Source organism: Mastomys coucha, unplaced genomic scaffold, assembly GCF_008632895.1.
Source record: "Mastomys coucha isolate ucsf_1 unplaced genomic scaffold, UCSF_Mcou_1 pScaffold15, whole genome shotgun sequence".
In the NCBI taxonomy this organism is placed as follows: Eukaryota; Metazoa; Chordata; class Mammalia; order Rodentia; family Muridae; genus Mastomys; species Mastomys coucha.
The window spans coordinates 66,693,271-66,721,266 of NW_022196897.1; the positions used below are offsets into that span (position 1 = coordinate 66,693,271).

At 38.8% G+C, this 27,996-nt stretch overlaps 1 protein-coding gene and 1 long non-coding RNA gene across 2 annotated transcripts in view; one reads left to right on the top strand and one right to left on the bottom strand.

The window, feature by feature from the left end:
- The window catches only part of Ppp1r1c (protein phosphatase 1 regulatory inhibitor subunit 1C), a 98,974-nt gene that overhangs the window by 38,903 nt on the left and 32,075 nt on the right, over positions 1 to 27,996 (top strand). Inside the window, exons 3-4 of the mRNA XM_031373402.1 lie at positions 9,697 to 9,731; positions 12,771 to 12,831. Coding sequence (XP_031229262.1) covers positions 9,697 to 9,731; positions 12,771 to 12,831 — 96 coding nt within the window. The remainder of the gene's footprint in view (positions 1 to 9,696; positions 9,732 to 12,770; positions 12,832 to 27,996) is intronic.
- The window catches only part of LOC116092038, a 45,418-nt gene that overhangs the window by 15,695 nt on the left and 1,727 nt on the right, over positions 1 to 27,996 (bottom strand). The window contains exon 2 of the long non-coding RNA XR_004119157.1: positions 26,302 to 26,416. This is a non-coding gene — a long non-coding RNA (uncharacterized LOC116092038). The remainder of the gene's footprint in view (positions 1 to 26,301; positions 26,417 to 27,996) is intronic.

Below are 27,996 nucleotides of genomic sequence, written 5' to 3' on the forward strand. Positions count from 1 at the left end.
TGCTATAGGTTTCAGATGCTGTATGATGACAGTCTTGGCCTTTTCAGTGATAGAAGCTAGATTTGTTAACACACTTCAAAAAGATCCACATGATAGGGTGTTAGGCCCAACAGAGAGATGCTTAGTGAAGCAATAAACAGTGATTGGTAAGAGTGTGAAGAAATCCCTATATTATTTTGTTCTGGATCTGCAACATTCAGCTCTACAATTCCAGAATTCTGAGCTTTATGTAATCTTTAAAACAGCTATGGCTTTTTCTCCTGAGAACCTTAGTTCATCCTAGCTTTTAAGACAGAGCATCACAATGTCAAACAAGGCAGATGACAAGTCACATCAACACTACTGAGGAACTGGAAAATATTAACTGAAGAAGATGCAGGGGCATCAACCCTATTAATTGGAGATAAATCAAAAAGTTGGTTTTTTTTTTCAACTGTTTAATTTTAGCCATTTTAAAAATCTGGAGAAGGTTGAGAGGTGTGAGCAACAAAAAATAATTTTTAAAAAAATGGAGATAAAAATGTTCATATTAAGACATTCTCCTTGCCCTTAAATGTGTGTAGGCAACCCAAAACAATAGACAAACTTGAAAAGAAAATGAGTATTAAGGATAATGGGCAAGTACCAGAAAAGCAGAACATACAGCTCAGCATTTTTCTCTCAATTTAATATTCATAGAGTTCTACTTGGAGAAATGTGAAATGTGTTTGGTCAACCACTTTATGTTCAGATTCATGTGTGTGGAAGTAAATTTGGTCCATCTGTTCTTAAATTATTTTTCTTGAACCGCTAATGTTTTATTTAGTAAGAACTGATTTCCAAGGAGTCTTATGACACCCGTGACCTTCTGCCAAGCTTGCTCCAAAGATCCGAAGCATGGCTGTTATGTGCTGAGCCATAAAGAAAGCAAGAACACAAGCTAAAATGTTTGATTAACATGCTACAATGTCATTCCTTTGGGGACAAGACGGGGCACCCATATTTCTTATCACATATAAGGCCAGGTATGATGTGTAAATGATCTGCATAGAAAGCAGATGCCACATAGATGCTTTGAGCATACACCACATATTCAGAGAGATTGCTGGCCCCCAAGCAGATTCAGGTGTACTCTGGGAAAGGACTCTCCATGTAGGTCATCAATGAAGCTTCCAGTCTCCCTGGTGGCTGCTCTTGTCTCTTTATGGGTCCGGCTTTTTCGGCCTTTCCTTGAACTCTGTGCAGGCAGAGCTTTCACCAAGCCCTTTTTTCTACCTCTCTGCCTTTGTCTTAGCTCTCTATTTTCTCATTCTGTGTCCTGCTGGGCTTTCAGTCCCAAGCATGTTTTTTTTTTCTGGATTTTTCCCACTTGTATAATCAACAATCACCTCAAAACCAACAATTTCATGAAAACTCAAAATCTGATTCCGACACTGGATGTGATCTTTAAGCCTCTATCTTTTGTTGCTGGTCCCTGCATCCCCACCCATCCAGTCAGTAAGCAAAGCTTGGCTGTTCTTTGACTTAATCGTTTCTCCAGCCTGATTCAATGATTCATCACCCATTGCCTGAATACTGCCATCATATCCTAACTGGATGGCTTCTGCAGCCCAGTGACCGACCACCTACTTCTTAGGATAATTTCTTAAAACAGACTTGATAATTGATTTTCCCCCTGCATCTGTCTTCTTTCCTTCCCTTCATTCTCTTTCTCTCTCTCTCTTTGAAAGAGCACCAAAAATCTACTTTTGGTGGGTAAACTACCAATATAACAATATTGACCATGTTCTCATGCTATACTTTAGTTTTTAAGTCATTTAACCTTTGCAATTGAAATTTTGTACCCTTTGTCCTGCATCTTCTTCATAAAGCTGAAAAGCACCATGCTACCTGTGAGGCATCTTTTCTCTTTTTCATGTGTATGTGGAGAGCATATATGTCTGTAGCCAGATATATGTAGGTGTATGCGTGTGCTTATAGATTCTATTTATGAGTTGTAGCCCCCAAAGTTGTTCACAATTCAAATTAGAAATAGAGATTAGAAGTTTAACCTGGAAATTCATGACAAGAAATAAAATGTATAATAAATTTAAAAAAATTTGTGTATTTGCTTGTATGGTGCTATCTTCTCTAGAAATGGAAACTACGTTTTATGAAGACCTCAAGGAAGGTTCAGTAAGTCACTGGCAGTGTTAGCAACCTGTTGGGGGAAAGAGGAATCATTTCTCTGGCATGGAAGCAGAAATCGTTATCCCAAATATTGGTGAACAGCCAATCCTATTCCAAATGCACTATCCCATGTCTCATAGGGAAAGTGGGTATTCTCCAAATGCCACCATCTCCATCCCCAATGCTGGCCCGCTTAGTCATTTCCACTCATAGCCAGCCAATAGACTTCATTTGGGAATTCTGTTAAAAACAAATAGTGGTGTGCTATTTTAAGTAAAAAGCAGATAAAATGGTAATGATTCAAAATGTCTAAAACCACAATTACTTAAATTATGACTATTTGGAAGAAACTATAGCTAAAAATGGCACAAAATGCAGTATTGAACTATGTTGAATTCTTATTATTAGCTACTCCATTGATTTCTCTACATTTCCCAGAACATCAGACATCAGAGAATTATCTTTATGTTGATGTATTATGTTAATGTAAAAATCTATATTTTATCATTGATTCTCTCAGTCTTTGTTTCCATGGAGTTTTTTTTTTTTTTTTTGAATTATCACGTTGCTGTTTAAATTGCTACCAACTCAAATAAAATTGTTTTCCTAGAAGAAATGTGACAAATTCAAACCTAAACTTGTAAAAAAAAAAAAAAAAACAGCCTCAAGCCCGATGAAATATAAGATGCAGCAGCCTTTAGGTCCGCCAGTAACTTGAGTGTGGGAGGATAACTAATATTTAATAAGAGAAGCTAAACTCATAAAAGTCAGGAAGACTCATGAAAACGTGTTCTGGGCACTGCAGAGGCTCTGCCTTTTCTGCTCTCTGATCATCTGCTGGAAAACAGACACAGAAACTAAGACAGGTGAGCAGAAAGATAATTTGGAGTCATAAGACAACAGTGCTTGAGTGATCTACATCATCTCGAGGGTTTTCTTTGCCATTTTCTTCTCACTGGTACAGACAGTCCATACAATACACCCTGGTCTTATTGGGTAGCCCTTAAAATGAGTTTATAGAGGACTCTAGGGAAAACTTTATTTGGTAATGAGTTTATCTACAATTTAAAAAAGAGAGAGAGAGAAGGAAAGTTGGAAGTGACGTTGAAGAGAAAATATGGCCGAGTGGCTCTTGGCACAGCAGGCTGGAGCTAGGCTTCGCGGTTTATTTTCTCTACATCTCCCTTCCCACTGCACATAAATTCACTATTCTGGTGGTTTCCATTTGGACCCCAGTTGTGACAAAAAAATTTGGAAGTGCACAAGAGAACATAGAAGAAACCACTGCCTAGTGGCTCAATTCGATGCCCTGAATAACAGGCCTCCAGCAGGGCGGGGCCGGCTTCCAGTCAAAGGGCTTATGCCTGAGGCTGGCATTGCTAAGTGGGAGATTTGGGGAAGCCAGTGTGAGAGGGGTCACCATAGCTGCCCAAAGAGAGCCCTACTCCACCTAGTCCTAATGTGAAGAAGTATCCAGCAGTCAGTTCAGTCCTTTGCATCTTGTAATAAATGCAGGGCAGATGTATCCAGAATGCTAAGCATGCTTATTCTGAACCAGGGTACCAGAACCACAATGCTGATGACAAATCTAAGGGCTTCAGCTGTGCTCAGCAATGCAACCGTGCCTCGTTTGCACTTGGTTTATTCCTATTTAGTACTGGAAACTCACTGTGCTGATCCATCCTGAACTTGTAGGCACAAAGCCCTCTGTGAAGTCCCTGCCCTTCCTTGTCGGTTCACATGAGCACTAGATGTATTCCTGAAGTCTTTAGAAGGATGTCTCATCTTCAAATATGTGAAAGGAAATAGAGAATCAGCTAAAAGGCAACGATTTAGATTTCACTGCCATTTTTGGCGATCTGATGGCAAATTCCTTTAGAGACTGCCAAACATAGCAACAGTCTCCTTGTAATTAAACCTGTAGAACACACACACACACACACACACACACACACACACACAAACCCTGTAAGTTGTTTTTTGAAGTGCTACTCTCATATAAAATAAAACTAAGTTTTCATATGCTAGCAAAGATCAAAACAAGAAGCTAGTGAAAATATGCCAAGGATTTAGGGTCATATCCACAGCTTGTTGCTAGCCTGGGTAACTCTATTTCCTAAAAAGAGGGATGTATAACTGAAAGATGCCTTGAGCATTATTACTAGACCTATACAAATGAACTTACAGCACACTTTCTTAATCAGTAATAATTCAGGAACAAATTGTCATATTCACATTCAGAAAGAAATTAGCATATAAGATGAATGTGAAATATCCCATGGTCCAGACCATGTATGGGTGAGATCCTCCCCATCGTGTGTGTGTGTGTGTGTGTGTGTGTGTGTGCGTGTGTTATTTTTCTTAGTTGTTTCCTGCCTTATACTATGAGACTGGCTTTCTCAGTGACTGGCTTAGCCAGTGAGTTCTAGGGCTCTACCTATTTCTGCTTCTTTAGTGCTAGATTACAGACATGCTCTGCTGTGCTCAGTACCCTTGTGTGGGTGCTGGGGATCTGTACTGAACTCAGGTCCTGTTGCTTAGTAACATGCATGTTACACCTGCATCATTTCCTCAACCCTCTCCTATTTCTAGACCAGTGGTTCTCAACATGGGGGTCACAACCTCTTTGGGACCCAGATGACCCATTTATTGGAATCACATAACAAATTGTGCATTTTGGATATTTACATTATGATTCACAACAGTAGCAAAGTTACAATATGAAGTAGCAACAAAAATAATTTTATAAATTTACACAAACATACTATAGAGTGCACATATAACTAAATAGCACATGCATTTAGGGATCTCCGCTGACAAACATAAAAATAATCAGTCAAGAAATTATTATATTCATTCTTTTTAAATCTACATGACTTCTATCATTAACTTCCAGCTTTGTTATTAAAGTATGCAGAAATTTTGTACCTAGAAGAATATTCTTGCCCTAGAAGACACTTATACAATATTACGTAAATATAAATGTTACTTGCTCACAGGATCAGGATTACTAACTAGCCAGATAGGTAACTAGAACACCCCCAAATCTATTACCCCAATGTAAATTTAGGCATTCATAATATTTGGTTGGGGTTATAAGGGTATAAATGTGATATCTTAGATTGATGACTAATTTTTTCCATAAATTCTTTTTGATATTGACATAATTATAAATATTACATATATTATATTTTGTGAAAATCTTAAGTCATCTACTATAGAATTATAATTTTAATGATAAAATTAGTAGAATGTATTAAGTGACTTTGTGTTTTACAGAAATGTTAGCATTTTAAATGTTAGCTTTTATTACCTCTCAAAGTCCCTCATTTCAGAAACACATTTTATCTTTTTTGTAGGCTTAATTTTAAAGGAGTTACTCATGATAAATGATCAGACAGACGGATGTCAGTGTAACAGGAAGAAAATATTGAAAAAAAAATCTCAGTTTTCTTCCTGCTAGGATAGGAGTGTCCAGCCCCTCCTCCTCCTACTTCTCCTCCTCTTCCTCTCCCTCCTTCTCCTCCTCCTCTTTTTCTTCTTCCCCCCCTCTCTCCACCTGTCTGTCTTTCTGTCCCTGTCTCTCTGTCTCTTTCTGTGTCTCTGTTTGTCTGTCTGTATCTTTGTCTCTCTGCCTGTGTCTCTGTGTCTCTGTCTCTGTCTGTCTCTCTCTCTGTCTACTCCACACTGGAGTGTATGTGTGTTCCTATCATTGTGAGTTATGCTTAGATAACACTAAGGGAATGCTGTGACAAGCGACTGTCACTGTTATCTGCTGGTCCTATTAAAACACACACACACACACACACACACACACACACACACACACACACACACTGATGGTGGTTTTACAAAGTTCAGTCCTATTTTAATGAATTCTGCCTACCTTGGTTATGGTTAGTCATGCTAACGACTTCTCTCATGCCACCTGATGGTATAATCTACATGGAACCTGGCTCCAGTTTAGTGAGGCGACAGGTCCCTATTTCAAGCAGCCTTTCACATGTTGAGGAAAGGATTGGCATTTCTATTCCAGCTCCTGAGCAGCCAGCCATGGCAGCCCGTTCTTTGCTGACTATCTTGTGTGTGTAGGAGTTTTTCCCCAGGAGCAGGAAAAATTGTGCATTCTTGATACCGGGCTGCAAGTCTGGCTTTTGTTTCTTTCACACAGGAAGTCATTCTTTGTACAGACGCTCTGACAATTCCAGCTGCTTCACCTACTTCTGGGATCCAGATCCATTTTGACCCGGTTTCTCACCTGGTTATTCCTTTGCGCTTTTGCTTGTTTGTTTGTTACTTTTAATGTCTCAGGTCCCTAGAGTTGTTTGACTCCCTTTGCCCATGGCTTCATCTTCCCAGTCATTTCTTTTTTATGGTGAGCTGGTCACTGCTCTTCCCTTTGAACAGGTCTTCAGTGCATCATTTTGCAATACTGTTTTTACTTGAAGTTCTCCAATTTTGTCTGAACTGACTTTTCCCATTTGCATTTCTAAAATAGCTGCTTAAACTAAAGGCTCAAGTGACCCTGTTTATCTAAATACATGAGGAGTCTGCATCTTTTGAGTTTAGCCTTGGAAATTGTATCTCTCCCCACAAGAGCCTTCTATTTATAAATTAGCTCTGTTCTGCAAGAGATGCCCTGCTTAAATCATTCATTTCTTTTTGGTTTTAGTTGGTTCATGAGGATAATTTTATCAAAGAGTATATTAAATATGACTTTACCATTATATGAGAATTTATATGAATTTCTCATATATATGCATACTTACACACACACACACACACACACACACACACACACACACACACATACACACACACCTTGATTTTAATTTCTTCCCAGTCTCCAGAAACTCACAGAGTAAAGTCAAAGCCAAAGATCCTTATTTGTCCTGATTCCCTTTTGAATCACTTAGCATGATGATGTTTCTGGGCATTTGGCTATTGAAAGAGAAGAGGATTAAAAGTAAAAACTCTGTAACTCTTTCTGGAAAATTAATAGCTTTACTATGATTTGTGTGTGTATTTCTATGTGTCTGTGTGTCTATATGTCTATGTGTATCTGTGTTGGTGTGTGTCTGGGTCTATATGTGTGTCTCTGTGTGTCTCTATGTTTATGTGTGCATATGTGAATGTCTGTGTGTCTGTGTGTGTCTGTCTCTGTGCCTATAGCTGTGTGTGTCTGTATGTGTATGTGTTTTTGTGTGTCTGTGTCTGTGTCTATGAATGAGTCTGTGTCTATGTGTGTATCTGTGCTGGTGTGTCTGTATCTGCATGAGTATATGATTACATTGGCCAGAAGAGACATTGGATCTCTTGGAGCTACAGTTATAGTAATTTGTGAGTCACCAGACAAGGGTGCTACGATATAAACTCTGGTCCTGAGAACAGAGCATCACATGCTCTTAACTGCAGAGAGATCCCTAGTCACCAAATTTTGTAGTTTTAAAATTATGAGTAACTATCTATAAAGCTTCTCAGCAATCATCAATTTATCTTGTTCAATTGCACCCAAAGTAATGTTATTTTTTTGGTTACTGAGCAAGTTTGACAATATTTGAATACAAGGATCTCTTTGCTTATTTTATTGGAGATCTAATATTCCTGAAAATTGCTAAAGTTGGCCAAGGGCTCACAATTTGTAGTCTAGAAGAGAACATGTGGTCACTGTAAATGTCATTACTATGTTGCAGAGGGCTGGCAAGACTTGAATGTGGTTTTATGGGTCTCCTTTGTTGGTGACAACTTCCATGGTAAGAATTATTAGGAACACAGTGTTTGTCTTTATTCATCTTGTAAATGTGTCCTATGAGCAGACACTGTGAATTTATATAAGGTGTCAGGAGGGCAGGAAGGATTATTCTCCCCAACCCAACAGCAACCTAGGAAGGAAAATAAATGGATCATCAGTGAATTTTAAAAAAATCGGTAACATGTTTTTGAAGATCTTTACCTCTGTGTGAGTCCCTTTGATTTGGAGCTTACTTAATTTTAATTCTTTACTTTCAAGATGGAGATCTAGAGCTGGGTTGGTTTTTTTCCATCTTTGCTTTTACAACAAAGTAAATTTTGTCACCTTAACAACAAAACTAATGAAAGCCTTATTTAATTATATGATGGATATAGTTCTTACTGGAAAGACATGCTTTTAATGTGTCTTATGAGTAAAAATGTTCGAAGATAATAATTAGAGCTCATTTGAATGTTAAAAATGTTAGATTAGGTACTAACCCAGATACTGAAAATCCCTAGATCATAATAAGTCCAATGTTGATTGACGTGGTTATTTAGCATTACAATCCACCACTATGTTGGCATTGCTATAGTGGGTTACATGCAGTATTTCATGAAAATGTGATAGCAAAAATTTCTGTACTGTTGAAGCTTTCCAGTGTTGTTAGTTTACAAAGAATACATAAATGTACATGGAGACATAGGTACTCATATCTAGAAAGAAACTTGTTTACCACCTATCGCTAGCTGTGGGTATCTGCATCGTACATCTAGCTCTATCTGTGCCTATATTGAATCTGTAGATTGCTTTTTATAAGATGGTCATTTTCGTGGTATTAATCCTACCAATCCATGAATGTGGTGGAGCTTTCCATCTTCTGATTTTTCTTCATTTTTTTTTCTTCAATATCTTCAAGTTCTTAATCATACAAGTCTTTCACTTGCTTGGTTATCAATATCCCAAGATATTTTATATTATTTGAAGCTATTGTGAAAAGTGTTGTTTCCTCATTTCTTTCTCACTCTGTTTGTCATTCGTATATAGGAGGGTTACTGATTTTCCCGGCTTAATTTTGGATTCAGCAACGTAAGGTGTTTATATTCTTAGACAAACTCCTCATTCAGCTTTGGACCATTAGATTAGTCTTTTGGTTTTGAGACTAGCATAAAGAATAGGAAGGATCAATAGGTTAAGAATTCAAGACAGAAACCAAATAAAGATGAGGAGGAAAGAAAGACTCTCAACTCCAAACAGGTCTCCATTCAGTGGTAGACACAATCACGCCCCTCCCCCTGCCTGTGAGAAGGCTGTTAACATTCTCATAAGAAAGGATTGGCAGTTGCTGGCTCTATATAGAGCCTAGTAGAAGGGAGGCTGTTGCCTTCTGAGTAGTCATAGAGATTAAGCTGACAGTGAAATCAGGGCTTGCCTGTGACAACCCTGAAGACCCTTGAACAGCAATATCCTAAAATTATTGGTAAATGCAGGAAAATAGATTAGAACAGAAGGATGTGCATGTCTTGACACAGTCACAGCTCTGAGTCATCTCCCTGGTGTCCTCTCTGGATGCTGAAGGCTGCAATCTGGGTTGTCAAGGACATGGTTTCCCCATGTGTTTTCTTGAACTTTTGGGAGAAAAATCTCTCAGGACACAGCTTACCTGTCTCCCTGTCCTTCTCAGACCTACCTCACAGTTGTTATATAAGCATACGGCAGTTGTTTAAATGTTTCTATATATGTTTTTGAAAATATTAGCATGCAGTTATGAGGAAAACAATTACATTTCTAATGAATTATATTAACTTCTCTTTCAGAAATTGATGAGAAGAGGGTGACTAACACACAAGAAGTAAGTTTCCCTATGTTTTGTATACATCTGTTAAAAACACAGTATTGTTTTGTTTATTCCTCTTATTCTGAGGATCTAATCCAGGGTCTCACACACAGGCTCAGTCAAACAGAATTCTTTGGCACGCATCTACATTAGTATTACCTGTGTGGGTGACAATGATATTAATGAACTAAATAATGTATGGACAGTACTTAAGTTGCTTTTCCCAAATGGGCAGTAAAGCAGTTTGACAAAAATCTCTGCCTCTCTGTTACCTTGTTCCTTGCTGAAACTACAAGCCCTGCAGAAATTTCTAAATTAAAACCCTGATTTTAGTGGTAAGATATGTAACTGATAGGTTTAATTTCCTGAGTGATTTTATGTGAACATGATAAGCAGGTCTAGGCTACACGGAAATCCAGGAGCAAAGAGATGGAGGGAGTGCCAGGCACATCTTAACAGGTCTCTAGCTATTTAGAACCCAAGTCAGCCCTTGTCTTAGTTAGGGTTTCCATTATCACTGTGTCAGGAAGCACAGCAGCATCCAGGCAGGCATGGTGCTGGAAGAGCTGAGAGTTCTCCATCTTGTTCTGAAGACACACAGGAGAAGACTGACGTCCTCGGGCAGCTAGGAAGAGGCTCTCAAAGCCCGCACACACAGTTACACACTTCCTCCAAAGAAGCCACATCTACTCGAACAATGCCACACCTCCGAATAGTGCAACTCCCTGGGCCAAGCATATTCAAACCACCACAGTGCCATAGCTGAAGTACTGGTAAAATGAGTTCCTCTGGAGCCTTGGTAACCAGAACTTATAGGTTCAGCAAATAACGTGTTCAAATGCAAATTCAGTGCCAGTCTGAATCTTGTACAGTTCTCAGCTTTTTTATGTCTATATTCAGACGGAATTCAGATACAAGTTAGGAGACAGAGGAGACTGGGGGACCTGATTCAGTACAGAAAACATGAAGAATTATATAAATCCAGTAATGGAACAAAGAGAGAATGAAAGAGTTGTGGGTAGAAGCGATTTCCATGACCATGAGTAAGCATACGGCACCCAAAGAATAAGTTCTAGAAATGGCAAAATATCAAATAACATTTTGCACATCTTTTAAACAATTAGCTGAGAAAGTAAGTGCAAGATGGCTTTGAAAACTAAGCACTTATGTAAAGTAGGTTTCACTATGTTTCATTATTCTACTAAGAGACAAGATAACGTCTCTGTAGCATTAACTTTCTACTTACCCTAGAGTGTGTATATGGAAAATGATACATGAAATCCCAGAGGTCGTGGCTGTTAATCTAGACCAGCCCGACATAACTGAAACAATAATGACCCTTCAGAGTCATCAATCACCCATTCAGTTAGTGTTAATGCAGACGGGTACCACTCTCTTCGTGTGTGAGACCCTGGGTTTCATCCTCAGTAAAAGGGCAACAGCAATCTTCTGGGCAGCTTGCTCCCATGCTGAGCATTGGACAAGTAGCCCTTACAATTTTCTTACCTTCTCTTTTTGATGGATTTATTTTGCATCAGTAAATAATACATATCATCCGGACGATGATTTTAAGGACAATTTAGCTTGCGTAAATAAATATGCCTCAATTTAAGTTAAAATTTCAAAAAATAATTTAAGATTCTACACCTCAGATTCTTTCTTATATGCATGGAAACATAACACCACCCCTCAAATATGTCTTGTAACGATTCATACTTCAGTTTGGCTCAGTGAAGACCACATCAAACACTTGAACTCATTGATTAGGACCCTTTCAACAATCACATTAAAATATGATCTAAGATATATTTTCTTTCCTTTTGACACAAGTCTCAAGTAACCCAGGATGAGGTCACTAAATGGTAGTGGCTGGCCTTGAACTTCTGACCATCCTTCTTCCATCTCTCTGGTGGTAGGCTTACAGACATATACAGCTATACTCTGTTTTATGACATGATAGAGATCCAAATACACAGCTTCATGCATACTAGGCAACACTTCATTTCTATCCTTTCAATAAACACATTGTTTTAAAAAAAAAGTCACTTGGGCACAATCTGATTGATGAATGAACTATATAAATAAAAGAATAAATATTCATAATATAGAGATGATGCCACATGATCATAGAATGGAGGTTTGGTCCCTAAATCATGTTTTTATTTTTATTATTTTAAAAGGAAAACTTGCTCTGGGGTGTTTTAATGATACTGCTGTATAGCGGTTTTGGTAAGAAAGGACTTAGCTTTTGAACAAACAAAAGAGTATGACCTTAACATCATCATTCTGAATAAAAGCAGGATTTAGATTGAATGTGGCAACTTAAGATTGCATTTATGAATGAAGGACTCAAATTTTTCCTTTGGAATCCTCATTAATTACAGAGGCAGATAATATATGTCTATATATTATATATGTCTATATATTATGTTTTTATCTCTCTAGATATAGATATAAATGTTAGAGATAGAGATAGATATATACCACTGGCATATTTTTGAAAAATGCTTTGTATCAGAACTCATGTATTTTTGCAATTAAATTAATATCCTTTTATTTCCTTAAAATAAACTTATCTGGGGACAAGCAAGACTATTCAATAGGTTAAGGCACTTGCTACCATGTCTGACATCTCTAATTCCGTCTCCAAGGCCTGCATTGTAAAAGAAAAGAAGCAACTTTACAAATTGTCCTCTGACCTACACACATGCACTATCAAATGTGTACACCCACAAGTATACACACAGGACAAATAAATAAGTGTAATAAAACCACATACACATGAAACTAATGTTAATAATGAAATTTTTAAAACAAATTTAAAAATCATAATAAATGTGAATTTTATTATGAAACAGACCCTTTGGTTTATATAGGTTGGAGTTCTGTGATACCACCGAACATGTCCATAACTGATTACAGCTACGGCGCTACTTCTAGGCAGGGAGACATCACAAAGCCCTTTGAGATACAGTGCAGTTTTATCTACTTCATAGGTCTGACAGCGGTGTACTTTTTATGCATGTCTAATGCTTTCGATTTCCTTGTCCACAGTCGCAGAATGCATCCCCTAAGCAAAGGAAGCAGAGTGTGTATACGCCACCAGCCATGAAAGGTACTGCTAGGTACTGTTTCGGGGTGTCATGAGTAATGGATATCAGGACTGGCGGGCCATTTGTCTGCTGATCATATATGCTTGTCTTAGTTTTGCTTCTAGCAACAGGGTGGAGATCGGGAAAGATTTTACCTCTCTGAAGCTTTGTTTCATCAGGGAATAAATAGGCATTTGAAGAATTGGTAACTTGGAGAGTCTCTGAATCTTAGAATGGGGAAAAAAATATCAATTTTCAAAATAACAACAAAGATTTTTTTCTTTTATTTTTATTTATATTTTTCCTTTGAAAGACTTTTCCCCAAAATGTCTAATTGTTCTTGTTGATTGGCAGGTGATTATTAGTTTTTTTTTCCCTTAACTTAAGCAAAGCACAAGTGCTTGGTCTAGGTGGAAATGTAATGTCAAGAATCACCTGGTTGCCTCATGTCAGGAGCAGATCTACTGAACCCAATTGAGCACCAATTTTCTATGCTCCTAACAGCTGCCCAGATCACACCAGAGAATGCTGCCTCAGAGGTTGGCATTTCCCCAGAACTCCTCAAAATTAGAACTGCCAAGTAACATTTAAGTGTATCAGTATTTTGACGAATACTAGTTCCAAGAAAGGCTTCTTTTCTTTTTCACACAAAAATGTTCCCGACACAAGGCAGTGACTGTTCGGGCCAGTATCTCCTTTCCAGCTTGGCTCTCTGGTTGTTGGCCCGGGGTTCAGCACACTGCCCTCCAGCTCTGATTCAGTGTGGAAGAAGTCAGTGAGGCAGCTTAGAAGTCCAAACCAGAGCAAGAGCTTCCACTTTTTATACTCTTTTTGGGGAGATGGGATATAAATGGACCCATAGCTACTTTCAGTAAACTTCTGTCCGGTACAGTTATCGAAGGCTTTGTCTGTTTGTAGAAAGAAGAGTAATGCATCCATCTGTGTTGTAGTTTATCTCAAGGCAATTATTGAGTTCCTAGGTACCACTGTCTAAAGATAAGTATAGGGTTTTCAAGATGGTTCTTCATTGTGAGTGGTTTTTATTTTTCCATACACATCAGTTTTGGCACGAATGGACAACAATGAAGATGTATGTGCAGTTGCTCAATTATTTCCTCTGTTCTATTTTGGGTTAGCTTAAGCTAAATAAAGTAGTACTGTCCTCATGTCCTCAGAGAATAACTATATTATTTTGAAAGGAAAATCTTAAACTCAAAGGCCTAAAGGGCCATGGTGTTCATTATTTTTAGCTCTCGAATATCCCAAGAATGTGGGACTCTAGCATTCAGAGAAGCTGGTTATACCAAAGCATTTTTAGTATAATTTTATCCTGCAGAGTCGAGAGATTGTTCTTCAATAACCAGTGTCTGCTGTAATGAGTTAAAGCCTTAAGGAAGTGTAGCCATTCCTTCAAGGAGGCACAAGGTATTGATACAAATCAGCTAGTTTCTACTCTAGTTTTCAGCATAGGATAAAAGAAAAAGCCAAATTGGGATGCTTTTCTCAGTCTATCTGTTCTTAAGAGCTGGAAATGTATGTCTAGATGAAAACCAATGGAACTGATGGTAACATATGGTCTCTTATGAGCACAGTGAGGAGACTTAAGCATAATAAAGACAGCTGAACAAAGAGAGTGTTCTTGAGACGCTAAATACAGTTGCCCCCCCAAATGAAAGTTCTTTCAACTGCAGTGGGATGTTGCAACAGGTGAGAGTAGAATAGTTTTCTGGGAATGCAAAGCACCAACAAAGTCAGTCAACATGAGTGAAGAAAAGTGTGCTCTGAGGCAAAGTCTACAGAGGCTTTGTGAAGAAGCCAGTGATGAACTGGATAGAAAAACAACAAAGGCAGAGCCTGTCTTCTTCTCTTTGAGGAGTTACTGGGCAAGGAGACAAGGTAGAAAGGGATGCTGAACTTCACCCTACTCTTGCCCTCCACTAACCTACTGAGTCATCTACATTTTTTTCTTTTGAAACTACCATAGTATAGACAGTAGGCTTAGAAAGGGCATACTGAAATGATCTGCTTAGGTTAGGGGGTGGGGATTTCCTAGGAAGACGCAAAGGGAAAGGCATGAAGCAGAGCCCAGGATGTCATTTCACCAGGCACAGTATCTGGAAGGAGGTGTTGATGACCCTCAAGATCTCCAGTTTGCAACTAATTACTAATTTTCACTTGGATGCTATCAGCCTTTGCAAACTTAATATGTCCTGAACCAAACCTATAAAGCTCTTTTCTCATTTTCTCCATCTTGGTAAATTGTCTCTAGCTGTTGAGAAAAAAAATCTTTCATAATCCTAATTGGTCTAGAGGGGTTAAGAAGAAAAAAGTTGGGTAGGTCAGGAAACAGAGTTGGATGCTTAAAGAGTTGGAAGAGTGGGGGTGAATATGGTCAGTACTCCATTGTACTGTGTGAAGTTACCTAGTTTCTTTCTTGAGATTCTAACTATTAGGAAGGTCTTCTGCTGAGGCCCCTCCGAGTGTGTATTTATGACTTTGTTGTTACTGCTGTTCTGCACCTTGCACTTACACAAAAATTCACTATTAGACACATAAATATTTCAAGACTTCTTTTAGGTCATAACCCATCCTAATGTCAAACATAGCTGCTGTTTGGTTTCTTTTCACACATTCTTGATTTCCTAAGAATCTCAATTGTATCTAAATAGATCTTAAAAACCATTCTAATATTTTGAGTGAAGACAGACCAGAAGACAAAGAGGTGAGGCAGCCATGTCTGATGTTTCCTTTATGTCCCCAAACTAATCTCTTGGCACAACCTCCATCTGACTAGCTTTTGCCATCACCTATCTGTGTGTTTCGACAAATAGTAAGCTGACCACGAATCTAAAATTTCTGAACCTTAGTCATGTACTGATTTCCATATTCACCAATAATTTTCTACTATAAATTGTCTCTTTTTTTCTCTCCAGTAAGATGGAAGTCAACACTGTCATTTCAGTAGGATTTTCTGTCTTTAGAGCCAGGCTATTAGACTAGCTTATTATAGTTTGTCTTCTGATTCTTTCACTTTGGTTTTGATTATCTCAGTGGGTGAGCCATACACAGAGAAAATAAATTCATCTTTCATGTTCTTAATTGAAGTTCATTACAAATCTATCAAACAGAACAAACTGCAGGCAGAGAGAGCACCCTGAAGCACATGTGTCTCTCTGGTTGACTCTTATTTTGACTGCCACAATTTAACAATTATCGACCAGACATGATAGGATTTTATCCCTGCAGACCAGAAGTCCTCAATCACTCTTCTCTGACAGGTTGCTGTGTTTTAGATTTCCTGTGCTTACCACAATTATTTTTATAACTATAGGGTCAGTCATAAATTTAAGATGTATATTGTTCTTTAAAAAAATGACAAAAGTTGACATTTTCATCTAAAATGCTTCTTTCCCCTCACGCTGTAATCTAGTGCTTTATGATCAGATAAGTAGAAAGTTCTGAAAATTATTATCAAATGGACAGCTGTTGCCTGGAGCTCCCTGTACACTTTCCTAGTGTTTATTTATGTGGTGCTCAGTCTGCAATTTACAGAACAGCCAATTAAATTATTGTTGGATTGCTTGAATCTTGTTTTCAGAAAAGCAAAGTGAATTTGAATCCTGACACAGGAAGTGGCTGACTCATTTCCACCAGTGTGTGTGTGTGTGTGTGTGTGTGTGTGTGTGTGTGTGTGTGTGTCTGTGTGTCTGTGTGTCTGTGTGTGTGATCTTCTACTGGAATTCAAATATGTTCTACTGCAAAAAGAGTGCTATTGATTTGAGTGGAAACTTGAACATTAAACAGAGAAGCAGATAGAAAATCCACTGAGTGTGACACAGCCCATTAGTATTATATTTCTCTTCTAAATGTGAGTAAGTTATATGTTTCATTTACTTCAGAAAAAAAATCTTCTAATTCTTATAAAAGATGATTTTAGTTGCTTCAGTGTCCTGCGGTTGTTCTCAGCTGATATATTGTGTAGATCTTTAGATGTATAAGGCATTATAGCTTCTAAGGTTTTATTTTTAATTTCTTCAAAAATAGCTGCAACCATAAATATTTAATCTTAATTTAGCCTCATCTCACAAACAGAGCAATAAGTGAAAGTTAAAAAACAACTCAGTGTAGGCATTGAATGACCTAGTAGGAAGGCTGAAATGCCTTTAAGGGGTGGAACCAAAGATATGGCAAGGGATAGGAGTATTACTGAAGGATAATCAATCTTCTCTTCAGGTGACATTGCTTGTCATACCGATTTCAGAGAACCCAACATAAAAGCACATGGATTTTGAGTGCTGACCATCAGGATTCGTAGCTGAGCATCTACACTTGTGAGCTGTGCAACCTTCAGAAAGTCAGGGTCAATCTTTTCTGCCTTCTCTTGTTGATGAAGTGGAGATGGTGTGCCATTAATTGCTAGGGAAATTGAAGTGAAATGAGAATTGATAATACCTAAAATAGGCCTACCATACGAGGGTCCATGTTTAGGAGTTATTTGGGCCCTCGATGGAGAGTGAACGGCAATCCATTTCTATTGAAGTCTTCAGAGTTCAGCAGTGAGGTGATAGGGGAAGCACAGCCATGAATGGAAGGGCTGGAAAAAAGAGGAAAACCCCCACTGCACATCTAGCCTTGCCTAGTGGGAATGGAGTCAGCTCTAAGGGTACCAGGTTCTACACAGCAGAGCTCACACCCTTTGCAAGTGACTATGCTTTAGCTACAGCCAAGTTTAGAAAGGTTTTTTTTTGACATTCTGGTTCCCTTTCCATACAAGCTGGTTGTATCTTCAGTTCACCCAGTTTGCTCCTCACAGACGCCATGTCCATCTTTCCCAGGTGAACCAGTAGGGCCATCAGACGTAGCAGTATTTAAGTTTCCAGAAAGCATATGAGTGAGGTGTTGGTTATGGTGAGTCTGTTTTGCAGATACAAAGACCACAGTCAATATGTCTTGGCAGGTTGATGAATTATATATGTATATATATATATATATATATATATATATATATATATAGGTAATGAAGGCAGATTAGCAATTAGCAATGATTCTGTTGTATCTGTGACTCAGGAGGTTCCCAGAAGGAATCAGACAGTACCACACTCCTCTGCCTTTACTAAGTCTTGTACAGTCACTGAAGGCAAAGAGCAGGGCACTTGAGCTGCTTACTAGGCCTTCTCCGCCCAACTGTCTTTTTAGAACATTTCTGACTCTCTGCAGTTTTTCTGTAGTTATTTATCACATCTGCTGTTCTAAATCTTGGTCATCCCCTTTCTCCTCCCCTGCCCCGCCGGCCCCATGCTGGTTTAGTTTATTTACTATTCAGGGTGGGGTTCGCTTGTTCAACTTAAGATTTCTAGGTAGCAAGGCACTTTCTAAATATACACAAATCTTGCTCCTTTTTAAAAACTATGCTTCTATTTCAAGACCTACTTCCTTCAGTTCTCTTTAATTACTTCCTCTGAGTCTGAAGTTTATCTTCCCTCATATCTTTAAAAATGGTGGGTGGAGTCAGGCTGGGAACTAAGAATGTACCCTTCTCAGAAGTCAAGTGAATGCTCCCCCCCCATTCTTTCTAAGATCAACACAGAGAGAAAATGGAGCAAAAGAAAAGCACAACAAACACAGACTTCTCTTGTTATGTAGCCCTGCCTTAGGAGCTCAGGATGGAGGATTTCTCTTGTTATGTAGCCCTGTCTTAGGAGCTCAGGATCGAGGACCATGAGAAGAATTAAGGCTTGAAATTGCAGCACACGATCAGTAATTTAATCAAACTCATGATGCCACTTAAAGATTTGAAAGTGACAATACTGTTTATCAATATATTCCCACTTAATTGTCTTATTACCTGTGTTTAAATTTGTCTCCTTATATTTACAGCCCTTTCAAATAAATAATAATCAATTTTTCAAAATGATTTGCTGTCTCAGAGGTGTGTGTGTGTGTGTGTAGTGGAGAGATAAGTTTCTATTTTTGCTTCTGATGGCTAAATCAAAAGCAGCACGTTCAGATCTTTCTCAGATACACAAATGGTTGTCTTTAATTGGGTAACTCCTTGTACCACATGTTTAAAATCATATCTGAGACTCTGCTTTGAGCTCTGCATTCCAGTGCAGATGGGAAGGTGAGAAAGGCCAACCACACAGAAGGCTGTGTGCAGAAGAAGCAGGCCACAGTTAAACTGAGTACAGCTTGGCAAGTCCTTTAGTAGAGACTTGAGCAAACTTACAGGGGATGTGGACAGATCCGAGTGTGATACAGTGGGCAGGAAGTAAGGTCACTATGGGGTCTCAGACTCTCAGTCATATTTACATGTTCCTTGAAAGTAAAACAGAAGTGTCCATGGAAAATTGGAGCCTATCGTTGTCCATCTGTTCATGGAAACATGCGAAGCATTTACGGTAGGGTAGGTTATACTGTCTCAGGCACAGTTAAATCCTGCATGACTTGCCGTTGGGGTCAAAAGACGAAGTCTTGGCTCTGGCATCTCAAAGTATTTATTGGTCGTGGCCACCCATCTCAATATATCTGTATAACAGAAGGGCAGTTGCTAAAGACAGAGAACAGAGAAGAGAGGTTTAATGGATGTAGCATATTCCAAAGAAAAGATAAAGGAGGTCAATGATCCAATCAGACCTTGAGGCATCAAAATGAACAGGAATGTTGAGACTTCACAAATAGGGCAACAAGGGGAAGGTTGAGTCTGCAGAGCTGACAGAGCACAACATTGATCCGATTGCCTGTTGTCACACTTTCAGTCCTAAAGAGGGTTCTGGGAAAAGCTCCTGTAGCAGCTGTCACTGTACTGAGCCGACTGGTTTCCATGAGGAGTGCTCCTGTGGCATGTGATCTCTTCATGGCGTGTTTGTCCTGCAAGGCTCATTGCTGTTAGTGGTTAGTTCTTTGTTTTTTGCTATGAATATTTCTATTGATCCTGTCATTCCTGGAATCCAAGGAACTGCAGAACAGGGTGACACTAGAGATGCAATAAAGCCAGAGGAGGACATGAACTTCACCAGGCCACTGGCATCCATCTTTGTGACTGCCCAGCTATTGTTGATACTAGGAAATGTGTAAGTTTCCATGAACAGGTTTATATAGACCTTACCTTTTTGCAAACTGGGAAATCTTTATGCATTAGAATCCTTTAGGAAAATTCCAGTTCATAGCTGCCTTTCTTCCTAACATTGCTTTTCTATTAGAGCCATTTCCAGCTCAAGTCACACACTAAAGACAGAAATTATATATTGTAAAACAGCTTTAGAGTCACAGAAAAAATAGGTAGTAATCACATATCATTTCCAGGTACTGTATATGTATTATCTCTTCAGTCTAGGTTTTATGCATAACATTTCTTGTTACACTCTATAAACCCTATAAACCAGGGAAGAAGTTTGTTTTGTACTGTCTTGGGTTGTTTAATGTTTTGGTTCTGTTCCTGAAAGTTATTCAGCAACTGGGTTACATACAGACCATAGTATGTACAATTATTATTATTTCTTGACTGTGACTTGACAGGTTCTCAGACTTTTCTTGGTTAGATGACCTTGAAACTTTTGAAAATATTGGTTGACTGTTTTCTTAGGTTAGCTCTGTATTTAGATTTCTCTGGGGAATCTTCTCATGACGACTGAGGTAACTGGTGTTGGGAAGAAACCTTATAGATATAAAGAAACATTGTCATTACCGGATGTCGAGGACACATAGTATCAGCATACCTTAGCACCTGGCAGAGTCCAGGCTCTTAGGATTCATTTTTCCCAATTTTCAAATTCATCTTGATTGCACTAATTAATAGCCAAAGATCCTTATAATTTAATGGGATTTTAGATTTCATTTACATTTTATGTGTGTGAGTGCATGCATGAAGTACCCACAGAAGCCAGAAGAGAACATTGGATCTCAGGAACTGGAGTTCCAAGTGTTAAAGTACTTTCATGTGGGTTCTGGGAATCAAACTTCTGCTCTCTAACCCTCTTAATGGGAGTCTTTTTTCATAAGATCTTTTCATTCTGGTTTCTGCAAATTACTTAGTTTCTATTAAAGTATAATCTTTGTGTTTAGATTAAAACATAAATTTAATTTTAAAATATAATTGTGATATAGATCTTCCTGTGATAACAATGTTCTCCTCAAACTAAGTTTCCAGCTAACCTTGTCTCTCTCCCAGGGCAGGTCCCCATCAACTCCCTAGACTGCTGACCATACAAATCTTAGTCTTGTTTTAATTCCTCCAGTTATTTCAGAGTAAGGCCCTGGAATAGACCAAGGCTGCTCCTTACCTGACTAGCCTCTTCAATGCAACTATTTTGATTCTTTTCCCTTTCTTCTTCCCACCCCCAGTAATGCTGAGCTTCACTTAATTCTTTGTAAATATACACAACTATTGCTCTACTATTGCTTCTCTCAGTTTTGTCCACAGCCTTACTCCTGTAGAAGGTTATCCCCTTGGTCTGATTCTGAGTCCTTTGAATTAGGCTTGTTGAAGATGGTGATGAATTCCACAGAGGTCTCCAATTGGTTTCTGTAATTCCCATGAGCTAGATGGAGTCTCTTCAGGACAGGAATGATATCAGGTGTATTCTCTTTCATCTTCCATCCATATTGCAACAGCTCTTAATAAATGCTGAATCAGTGGGTAAATAATCCAGATTTAACAATTATAATAACAGCTTAATTTTGCCCACATTGAAAAAAACTATCATTTTTTTTTTTTGCGTGTGTTTTATTCATTGACTCAATTACTACCTCATGCTGCAGGCATTTTTTAAAATGACTACTGTCTGCCAGGTCACAGATTAGACGCTGGAGCTGAGATGAGCCAAACGTCATCTCTGTCAACAGGGAAAATGTCAGATGAAAAAGTAAGCCGTGTGGAAGCTAATTATTGGCTGCCTGAGATGTATTTGGATAACAGCAATTGAAGGCACAGGAGGAAGTAGCCACCTCTGCCCACACTGTCCAGGAGAGGCTCCACAGTAGAAAGAGACTTCTGTGCCAGAGGTGGGGTGAGCAAGCTCTTAAAAGAGAGGAGTGGAGGGTGGATACCAGGGAGGTGATTTGTCAGAACTGGACAGGCAGACTGTGAAAGGCCATTGGTGTTCCAAACATTGTGAGCTGCTGAGGGTCTCCTGAGGCCTCTACTCAGGGTCTGGGCTATGTTCAGAGACAGCGGCGCATTCTATTAAAAATTGTTTACTTAGGATAGAAAATAATGAGTTTCCCTGTAGCATTTTAATCTTGTATACTTTGTTCACATTTCCTCTCTTGGCTCCTTACAATCCTTTCTGCCTGCTCTTCCCCAATCCATTCCTTTCTGCCCTCATAACAATAGCTAGCTGATGCATAGATAGGTAGACAGATTCCATATGGAAGAGAAACTTGTAACATTTGTCATATGCCCTTCCATTTCCTTGTCTTGTTCCTCCCTCCCCCTTCCTTTTAGGCCCTGCCTCCAGCCACATAGTTTCATCTGTGCTTTTATGTCACACACACACACACACACACACACACACACCACCCTATGTAGATTACAAATATGAGAGAAAGAACACACTTTCAGATAGTGTGCCTTCTGTTTCCACCATCATCACCACCACACCATCATCATCACTATCATTACTTTGAGACAAGGTCTCTCCCTGAAGCTGAAGCTCATTGAGTTGGCTAGGCTGGCTGGCTAATGAGCTTCAGAGATCTTCTTGTCTTTCTTCCCCTGGTGCTTGGATTACAGGAGTACAAGGCTGTCCTTGGGCATTTTGTATGTGTGCTGAATTTAGGACCACCTATTTGCATACCTTTATAGACTGAGCCTTCTCTCCAGCTCTTGATTTGGCTTTTACATTTATTGTGCTACATAGTCTTGGAAATATGGGGCTTTTGGAAAGGCACATATAAACTATTGCTTTTTCAGTGAAACTACTTTCAGTGACTAAATTTACCTCAGCTCATCTGCCTGTCCTCCATACTGCTGTTTGTGGAAAGATGGTTAACTACCAGAGCCAACCTGGGTTTTATTTCCTTAAAAAAAGCTGTGACTTTTGAGAAGTTTTACTACTCATCATGTTATCTTTCAAATAAATTAATGGAAATCCAAGTCAAAGTCTGTTATGATATAAAATCTTCATAGTCGTGAGGGATTGGTTCTTAGTGGGGCAAGTTTACGATAGGATTACATTCCTTGCAAACACATGCTGCTCTATAAAACCTGTCTAAACACATTCCCTCTTAAAACCTTAATATTCTTGTCTGAACTTCAAAATCCAGGCTGATATGGAAGATAATTTTATGGCCATTTTTGTTAATTCCTTTCTCAGGAGATCCTCTTGACTAGAACTCACAGAGGTATTTGAGAGTGTGGAATGGTTGCTATCATTTTCTTTCTAGATATAAACCTGTTTCTTAGTCCTCACTCAGTTCTTGAAAGATTATTGGTCTTTACATCCCAAATAGCAAGACTGACTTGTCCATTTGTTGTGAAGACAACAGTAAATGACAGCAGTGGACATCAATATTGCTGTCAATCAAGACAAACAAATCTGTTACACTTGAATTCTGCATGGTCCAGCGTGAATGACCATTGGAAAGCAAGATGTTTTAAACTGTAAGGAAAGTTTACAATTGTGATTCTTCTACTAAGAAATAAAACAATGTCCAAATGTTACAGTTGCAGGGAAAATAGTAGGTCACAACACACACACACACACACACACACACACACACACACACACACACACACACTATAATAAGTATCAAACTTATGATCTGGATTCTACATTGAGCCCCCTGTTCTCTAATTAGCAGTAGGGACTGCATTGTATTGGTTTGCCCGAGCCTGTCTTTGTGCTCGTCCAGGTTTGTATGCACACCACTCTGGAGTGGCATTGTTCCACCTCATTGCAAAGACTCAAGCTTCAATGGTTTCATTGACTTTCAACAAAATATTCCACTGAGATAACAACTCAAAGACAATTAGGCTTTAAATGTAGCAAGAGCCAGAATGTACAGAGGTTTTTGAGAGCATGAAATGGTTGTTGTCATTTTCTTTCTGGGTGTAATGCTCTTTCTCAGCCCCAATATTCAATTCTTGAAAGATTATTGGTTCTCCTGGACCCTGGCTGTTTAGGGGCCAAAGAACAGGACGTGAGCAGGGTAGCTATGAGAGACGGTGTCTGATGAGGCAAACCTGGCCAGACTTACTGAAAGCATCCTCCATAGTTACTATTTACTATATTTTTTCAAGCAAGATATTTGAAGTTTCTTTCTTCTTTCTTTTCTTTTCTTTTCTTTTCTTCTTTTTTTGCAGATTATTATTATTTTTTATTTACTCTTTGTTTTTTTGAGACAAGGTTTCTCTGTGTAGCCCTGGCTGTCCTGGAACTCATTCTGTAGACCAGGCTGGCCTCGAACTCAGAAATCTGCCTGCCTCTGCTTCCCAAGTGCTGGGATTAAAGGCATGCACCACCTCTGCCCAGCTTTTGCAGATTTTTAAATGCAATATATGGCCCAACTTCCTATAAAAGACAGTTCCAATGTCCTTGCATTCCTTTTCTTAAATGAGATTTTTATTTTATTTGTGTGTTTGTGCTCATCTCTCTCTCTTTCTCTCTTCCCTTCCCTCCTTCCCTCCCTCCCCACCCCCCGTGTGTGTACCTACACTCATAGATACTGGGAGCTAAACTTTAGTCCCCTAGAAAAGCAAGACACACTTTGAACTTCCTTGTCATCCTCCAGCCCCACCTTCAGTTCTGCCTTTTCTGAAGCTTCACAGCCTTCTCTTGATTTTCTACAGCAGATGCTGGGTTAAGATGTGAAATGAAGTAAAAGCCACCAATGCTTCCATTCATATACTGGCATTCTAAACAGATTGGGGACATTAGGAACATGGTGAAAACTCACCCAATTTTCCTGCATTTTTCTTTACTTCCTCCACACAAAAGTTTCCCTTAAATACTTTAAAATTTAAAGAAAAGAATGGATACATCAAGACCCTTACAAAGAAGGTCATCTGGTTTAAAATCTTGAGGGATTAGCCTTGAAGCCATAGATGGCTTTTCATTGAGAGGGGGTGATCTTCAGCCAAGGCAAACCACTATAGTTGTTTATTGACACACATAACCACATGGCCATGTTTTCCTATGAGCTACTCTAGAACATAGTTAGTATAGCAATAATAACTACTCTTTAGCATCCTGTTTTGGGAAAATATGTCACCCAGCTTTAAATTCTTGTTACCCATTAGACCTGTGAAACACCACAGTTAGGCATCCACCTTCAAATATGCAAGAGCTTTTCCTTTGAGGCTCATTTAGTGACAAAGAAATGCTGAGTTTTGTCTCAATGTCTAGCAGTTCTTAGGTAAATAAACACATTTCATATATTGAACATTACAACAAGAGAGTGCTTACATTTTATTAAAATGGGGTTTTGAATAAGACAAAAAATAATACCCAGCCGTAATATTTTGTAATTTAATTTAAAACATACTTCATTTTTAGATGAATTTAGGTTTCTAATTTATACTATTTATTATATTGCTGTTTGACTTTCAAAGTCTACCTTTGTGGGAATTGGTATGAATCTTTGGAGAAAGCTCCCAATACCTTCAAAGTTTCTAGAAATCATGGATTTTGATCTAGAGTAAAACAGAATAAGAAGTATGTTCCCCTTCTATCTGTTTACCTCATATCTTCTCTCTCTCCTTTGTGCCTCCCTCATGTCTTTCCCCTGTTCTGTCCTTTCTGCTTGTCTGCTTTACATCCTACCAAGACTGGCTTGGCTACAGAGTAAAGTTGAACTTGCTATCCTGTCATGGCTTCCCTAGTGCTGGGGTTTCAGGCACATGCCACCACTCACAGCTTTGAATTTTTTTCTCAACATCATAATAGTACCTATTAATGCCTTTGATGTTATTGAACACACAATATATAAAAATCATGGCAAGGAATTGGAAGTAAGGGACCTTGGATCTGCAATTTCCAACACGGATTTTCTTTCATGCTTTGAGTACTGATGTTTAATGAGGCCACCTCACATCTTCTAGTCCTAACATTATTCTCTTAAGTAATTGCCCCTCTACACAATAAATTAATTAGCACTTGTGAAATCATTTCTTTCAAAATACTTCTCTATTGATCTTTCACAGTTCTGTGTGCCTGTAGCATCTTGCTTATGATATTTTCTTCAACGCTCCATTTCCTCCCCTGCTATTAGGTAACTCAGGTCTTTAAAAACACACCTGTAAATACTAACATGAAGAGATGTGGGAGAGAGATTCATTTGGCAAATGTTTTTAAGCTTATTTGGAAAAGTAGATCTCCATAGATTCCTTTATACCAATGCTATTCATTCTAAAAATTGTGAAAACAACAAAAAATCTTTTTTCTCTTGGGTTTTCTTATAAGGTGGCAGACAAAGGGTCCTTTAGTTATGATTTAATTAATCTTCCATAATTACTTGCTATATTAGTTATTTTTTTCATTGTTGGGACCAAATACCTTGCAAAAGCAAGTGGTTCAGTTTCCAGGGTAGCATGCACTTCAGCGAGGAAGTCCTGGCAGCTGGACTGTTTCTGTCCATGATAGCAGGAACTGGCTACAGATGGTCTTATTGCTGTGGCAGGCAGGCAGGCAGGAAGGAAGGAAGGAAGGAAGGAAGGGAGGAAGGAAGGGAGGAAAGGAAGGAGGGAGGAAGGAAGGAAGGGAGGAAAGGAAGGAGGGAGGAAGGAAGAATTAACATACTGAACCAGAACGAGGACTGACTTACAACCTTCAAGCCCACCCCTAGTGACCTGTGTCCATCAGTCTCAGAAGCCAAAGGTGCTGCCACCTTCCAAAGTATCAACACCAGCTGGGAATCAAGTGTTTGAACGTGTAAACCTGTGGGGGGCGCTTCAGGTTCAAGCCCTAACATGTGAGCTTTGTCTCCTAGACATAATGTAAACTTAAGAAAAATCTTCTAAATTGAAGTCAAGCCAGAAATGAAACCTATATGTGTAAGGACTAAGATTCTCTTTCATGGCTGCAAAAAATAGCGAAACCAGGCAATGTTTCAAGGTTTAGACAGTTTAGACACTGTTACATTGTACCATTCTCTCTCTCTCTCTCTCTCTCTCTCTCTCTCTCTCTCTCTCTCTCTGTGTGTGTGTGTGTGTGTGTGTGTGTATGTGTACCTATGAGCTTAAGAATGTATTCCTCCATCAGGTCTGTGTGTACCTTGTTTTCTGATTGTCCTGGGGCTTACTTATGAAACTAGAGCAGCTGGCTAAGGAGCCTGTCTCCACCTCCTCAGCACTGGGGTTACAGGTGTGTACACCCATCCTGGATATTTTTATGTGTGTTTCAGAATAAAATTCAGATCCTTACATTTGTGTGGCAATCATTTCATTGGTTGATCCATCTTTCCAGCCCCAAGCTGCCCACTTTAGAGTGTCATGACGTTTCAAGTTCTTATATGACTTTTAAAAATTAAGATACATGTTTCCAGACCTCAAAGCTGGCAAGGAGAAAGCTCTTAAAGTCTTTATTTTAATGAGCATCAGTTTTAATTATTGATATATTGAATTTAAAAATATTCCAGAAGGAAATATTGCAGAGCCTTGTTGTCTACTCCAAAAGTGTACTTTCATTTTACTAGGATGAAGTAATTGTTGAATCTTTGCAGATCTTTGCTTTTTGTATCCACATTCCTAGTTTTTAGACAGGTATTTTAATCCTTTCTGATCTCTGAGATAGTGTGTGTGTGTGTGTGTGTGTGTGTGTGTGTGTGTGTGTGTGTCCATGTCTGTGTGTGTGTGTGTGTGTGGTATTTTCACATAATTACTCAATAAGTTGAGCAGATCCCTTATAGACTCTCCAGTGTGTATTGGATGAATACTGTTCCTCTCCACCCTGGCAATTGGCCAACAGATCTCCCAGGAATGTTTTGATCCATTATATAAACACTCCAGGAACAAGGGCGGTGATTCTGTATTTTACTCACTGGCAATGAGACCTGAATGGTTTTACACAAAATTCTCATAGCTTGTGAAGAATGTAGAGCTTGTGAGGAGCGCGCCCTCTGCTGGTGCTTAAGATTTCAGAAGTTCTCGAAGAAAGTAGTGCTTTTTTTTTTTCCAGTTTTATTGTTTTTAATTTTAGATATTTTCTTTATTTACATGCGAATTTCTCCATTCCCAGTTTCCCCTCCAAAAA